The sequence below is a fragment of the Lolium rigidum genome, chromosome 4 (assembly GCF_022539505.1).
Source record: "Lolium rigidum isolate FL_2022 chromosome 4, APGP_CSIRO_Lrig_0.1, whole genome shotgun sequence".
NCBI lineage: Eukaryota > Viridiplantae > Streptophyta > Magnoliopsida > Poales > Poaceae > Lolium > Lolium rigidum.
The window spans coordinates 9335944-9341174 of NC_061511.1; the positions used below are offsets into that span (position 1 = coordinate 9335944).

Below are 5231 nucleotides of genomic sequence, written 5' to 3' on the forward strand. Positions count from 1 at the left end.
CTGCAGTTTTTTGGTCACAACTGTTTCTTACTCATTCGTAACATCTTTTCTTCTGCAGTACATGTATTGGGAGAAGGTGCAACCTCCTGGTGCACCAGCCTTTAACCCATTGGTATGTATGTACCCATTGATGAAGAACTGGACCGAAGTAGAAGGGAAGAAGAGAGACGCCTCCGACGCGCAATATGGCCGTGGGAAGGGAAATGTAAACAATTTTTTCTTGTTCATATTTGTTTCAGCAGCTCATATTTAACAACAATAAATAATTTGATGTTGTAACATGCAGATTGACAACGATATTACTCGCGGAGCATAGACTCTCAAAAATAAACACAAGCAAATAGTGTTGGGAGAAAAACATCTGTTTCAAGGAAGGCCACAAAAACTCCTGCGAAAAGCCCCCCTTACATGGAGCAACTTTTGGAAAGGGTTAATCGCATGGCTGGGGAGCTTACTCTTGTCCGTAAGCAGATTGCAACTATAGCGGACTTATGCGCGAGAGGTAAAAACGTGGCGAGTTTAATTATGCACGCATCATTCATTTTGGACCTGCCATGACACATTTTTTTTTCGATTGCGGAGAGTTATTGCAAAGTTAAATCAGGAGGGGATCATTTATAGACGTGAGAACAAAGGCACGTCTGAAGGGGACAAGGAAAGCGAGAGCAGCCAGAAGGGAGTTTATCCATCAAAGTACTTCACATCAGTTCAGAAGGACGAGGATGCTGGCGACGAGGATGTTGACGAGGATGAGCTAGACAATGCAAGTGGCAGCACATTTGCACCACCTGTTGCACGCAAATTAATGACCGATGATCCTCAACCATCTGTACTGTTTAATTGCAGCAAGGGTGACAAAAAAGATCCTATCGAAATTACAAATGATGTTCCCGCTCGATCGTCATCCTCATTATCGTCTTCAGCATTTGTATCTGCAAAGCCAAATGAACCTCAGAAGCGGAAGCGCATGCCATCCGCAAAGGTCCGGTCCCCTTACTTGTCCGAAAAAATGGCAAACAAGCGTCAATTCCGAGATGACAAAAATTCGAGGGTAAGTTTGTTCGTCTCACATGCAAATTTCTTAACGACCTTTGCATATCACTAACCGCAGTTCACCCGTTACTTGTTCGTTGCAGGTAACTTCCATTCACTAGATGCACTACTTCAGGTAAATGATTTGACTGAAGATCACGTCGAAGCTGCCGTGTCACTTGTAAAAGAACTATCAAAGTGCTCCCGACGCCGCAACAAAAAAGTTTACAGTTCTGAAGGACTCGTGCCGACTGCCCACCATGTTGCACCTATTATAACCCATGACTGGTTGATGGGCGATGTAAAAACAATTTTTTTATCCCTGTTGTATTACATAATAACTTTCTTGATTGAAGGGCTAATTAGTTGTGTGTACCAATAAATTTTGCAGGTCATCAATGCTTATGTGCGACACTTGTCTCGTCGTGTTCCAGATGATCGTGTCCTGTCCACCACATGGAGGTCGACGCATCTCATAGAAGGGAGGACGAGGGGTAGAGATGTTTTTCCACCCGGCCACCACCGGATCGAAATAGAGAAGAATCGAGCCATTCACGAGATGCATGGACGAGTATTTCCATAAACCGAAGGTACGAGCACATGCAATGCAATGCAATGGTGTACACAATTCATTCAGTGTATATTGAAACATACTTACATATTTTTATTGCGAGTACTATCTCACTTGTAAACGTTAATGACAATCATTGGGTCACCGTCGTGATGCATGTACCCAAGAAGGAATTTCAAGTATTAGATTCCCTCTATGTTCTTCGCAGTTACATACATATCATTGAAGCATTGGTATGTTTTCATACTACTTTACTCTGTCATAAGTATTTTGTTAAAATATTAATCATTACTTACTTAATCTTAACTACTCGTTTTACTTCAGAGAACCGAACTTGCTTATGACATAGCAAAAGCAGATCATGGTTTTCCTGATCCTTCAAACTGGCCTATAAAACAATACAAAATGCCAAGACAAAAGGATGGGTGAGTACATGGTGCAACTAATTTTCATGTATATTATTAATATACAATGCAATGTTACTTACTGTTTTTTGCTTGTCTTGTATTATGACAGAAACTCATGTGGACTTTGGGTCCTAAAATGTATGGAAGAATGGGATGGAGATGAATTTAGAACCACTATTACACAGGTAGGTAAAACAAAATTCTACTTACATGATGAACTAGCAGCACATGTCATAACATGTTCTCTTAATTTATTTTTGCAGAGACACTCGTTGACTCTACCAGAGAAGTTATGGTCGGTGAAATAATTTTTTCACCTAGTAACGAGCTGGATAGGGTCAAAGATAAACTACTCAACCCCAATGGCGAGGAAGATGATGCTTAGGTCCAAGGTCTAGTGGATATGGTCGGGTTTTCGTCCCGTAGAAGGTTTCCTGGCGGTGTTCAAGACTTTGTTCATTTTATATTCTATTTGCTGTGTAATGACTTGGAAACTATACTTTACAATACCTATTTGCGTCATATGGAATACCATACTTTGTGGAATATGTATGCAATCATCAAGTGCCGGATAGTCTCACTATTGTCCGTGGACATCACTATAATCTTTATTGCGCAGAATTTGTTGTCAAACTTTTGCAAACAATCCGTTAACACCTTTGCGGATGATAATAACTTGGTATGAAAAGCTTTATCTCCAAATACTTCAGGTGCAGGAATTTACCCAAAACCAATTGTGTATTGACTTTCTGAAAAATAATACCCAAAGATTAGGACTTATTAATAGCTTAGGTCAACAAATTACTGAACTGGTACAAAAGGGATAACACTAGCCTCATAAAGTGACTTCACAAAAAGCGTTTCAACATTTGGCGCAATGGATAAAAGTTTGGTACTTGTCATCTGCATTTTTCTTGGTGGTGTTAATTCATTGCCGGACAGACCGGCTAAGGATCACGGTCAGGCCGACAGAGGCTGCTGCCTGTAAGTCTTCTCCCCGGACATGCTGGTGGCTGTGGCCGGCCAGACCGGAATGCAGTGCCAAAAGCCTTCGTATATTCGTTAATTATGTTCCGGCCTGGCCGGTTCTCTACGCCGGCCAGGCCGACAAAAGCTGCGTACAAAAATTCCATGACCGGACAGGCTGGCCCGTCTGGCCAGACAGTCCGATAGAATTGGCAAATGCCTCTGGAAATTTGATGTTCCTCCGGAACAACATTACCGGTCTGTCTGGTGTATATGCCGGACAGTCTGACCGGTCGATCACGTAAACCGCGCCCCGGACAGTCCGTCCCCTATGAACTGGATGTCCGCCGTATCCGGACTGTCCGGCTAGGTCCTGACCGGACTGTCCGTCTAGGTCCTGACCGGACTGTCCGGTGTCTCCGATCTGCCATGGCCGGCCGGCGCCCACCACGATGGTGCACAGCCCACGATGATCCGCCAACCTCGCCGTGGGCCCACAACTGTGCCGTACTTGTATCTCGTATAATTGACTGATTGAATTGGGCTATACGAATTTTGTACGGTGCCACGTATCGGTATTTTATACTAATAACGAAGGGGTATCGAGCGATCTTAGCCGTTCTTGTGTTTGAGCCCGCTTAAGCCCAAACTGAGTTTGAGGGAGTTTGGGGGGGGGGGGGTTGTACCGGAGCACACGCCTAGAATCATATACATAGCATTGCACTACATTAGAGAAAGTACATTACTTTTTTTTTGCGAAAGTGAGGAAGTACATTACTTAAGTTCCTGTTATTACACAATAGATAAAGGACTATTCTCAAGAGTTGAGTGATTGGAAACATAGCACCGGTAGCAGCATGTGGTTGTTCCAAGTCAATATCAGAGGGATATTTCAGTGCTTCTAGTGGCTTTAGTTACTACAACAAAGAATATGTATTGGCCATTTGCAGTTGCAGGTACATTAGTGTACACATTAATACGCTTATACGAAAAGTATATATTGGCTAAGCCTGTTTCCTGTATATGCATAAGAGTTGGGACATTTTCATTCACAGATATTGCTATATATAGCTAATGGTATGGTTACTTGCTCTGAGCTGCATGTGGTCCCTTGTTGTTGTTCTGTTGGAAAGGCTGCTTGGAAGTTGCTATCTTCATTTTCTTCTTGGCAAGGGTTGATCATGTTGTTTGGTTGCTGCTCATGTGCGCCAGCACTGGTTCCAAGCCCATGGTTGCCGCCAGCAGTTTGGTCAGTGATTTGTTCCACTGCCACAACATTAAAAAAAAAGATTACTTTACTACATGACAATATCTTTCCGATCAAAGATGATCTAGATAAGACACAGAATTCTCGTTTTTGTAAGCAAACTGAACATCTCAATCATAGAGCATGAAAAGGAGAAATCTGAAGCGTACCTCAAAAAAACAGATATACCTTCTTTTCAAGAAGATGGAAGGTGAATATCCAAAATGAAAGATCAGAGCATGCACCGCATCAGTTACTGTATGTGGTTGAAGTGGAACATGGAGGGTCTAGGAAGATGCCTCATATAACTATCTTCTAGAACCTTGAATAATGAATAAGAATAAATATTTAATTAATCAGTTAAAAAATGAAGGGGCTTAGTTTTTGAGAACTTTTGCAGTACCCCTAAGAGTATACGAGCCATCCATTTGTGCTGATCTGGAGTACCTAGATAGTAAAGGTAAAATCGTAATCTGGGAAACTAAGTTGGAGGTTCGGAGATGTCGGCTCCATAGGCCGCACAGGCCAGCGACCGCTTACAGGCACTTGTGGTCGACGGCGATTCTAGGACTTAGGAGCCGCTCGATTGAGGCACTCCACTCCGATCGACTAGAAAACTGCCTGATTGATCTTTATTTTCTCCTCATTCTATCGATTGATGATTGTTTGCACACAACGAACGGAAGGAAATTGATTCATTTGGGTCACGTTAATTAACCTTGTTAGACTTGTATAGCTGTGTATTTGTACAGACCGTATGTGGTCTTTGTATTGTACTCTTGTATTGGTACGTTGTACCCTCCTATATATATGAGAGACAAGCCATCCCTAGAGGGTTGAGCAAGTTCCCCAACATTATACGTTTAACATGGTATCAGCCTAACCTATCGATCCTCCTGTTGGCCGCCGCCTAGCCAAACCCTAGCCGCCGCCACCGATCTCGCCCACCTCCGCCGGCCACCGCCTAGCCTAGTCCTAGCGTCGCCGCCATGTCCGCTTCCGCACCGAG

The 5231-nt window shown here is 43.1% G+C and overlaps 1 protein-coding gene across 1 annotated transcript; it reads left to right on the forward strand.

The window, feature by feature from the left end:
* The first annotated feature begins 1739 nt into the window (after positions 1-1739).
* Positions 1740-2416, forward strand: LOC124706892. The gene is made up of 4 exons (XM_047238560.1): positions 1740-1836; positions 1928-2028; positions 2120-2195; positions 2276-2416. Exons 1-4 carry the CDS (start codon positions 1756-1758, stop codon positions 2393-2395), a joined length of 378 nt encoding a protein of 125 aa, XP_047094516.1. The 5' UTR covers positions 1740-1755; the 3' UTR covers positions 2396-2416.
* Positions 2417-5231: the final 2815 nt, after the last annotated feature.

Bases quoted from the DNA above. Each gene is read 5' to 3' on its own strand.
- LOC124706892 (XM_047238560.1), top strand. From the start codon at position 1,756: ATGCATGTACCCAAGAAGGAATTTCAAGTATTAGATTCCCTCTATGTT. The intron at 1,837-1,927 runs GTATGTTTTCAT...GTTTTACTTCAG, and splicing joins TACATATCATTGAAGCATTG to AGAACCGAACTTGCTTATGA. The intron at 2,196-2,275 runs GTAGGTAAAACA...ATTTTTGCAGAG, and splicing joins TTAGAACCACTATTACACAG to ACACTCGTTGACTCTACCAG.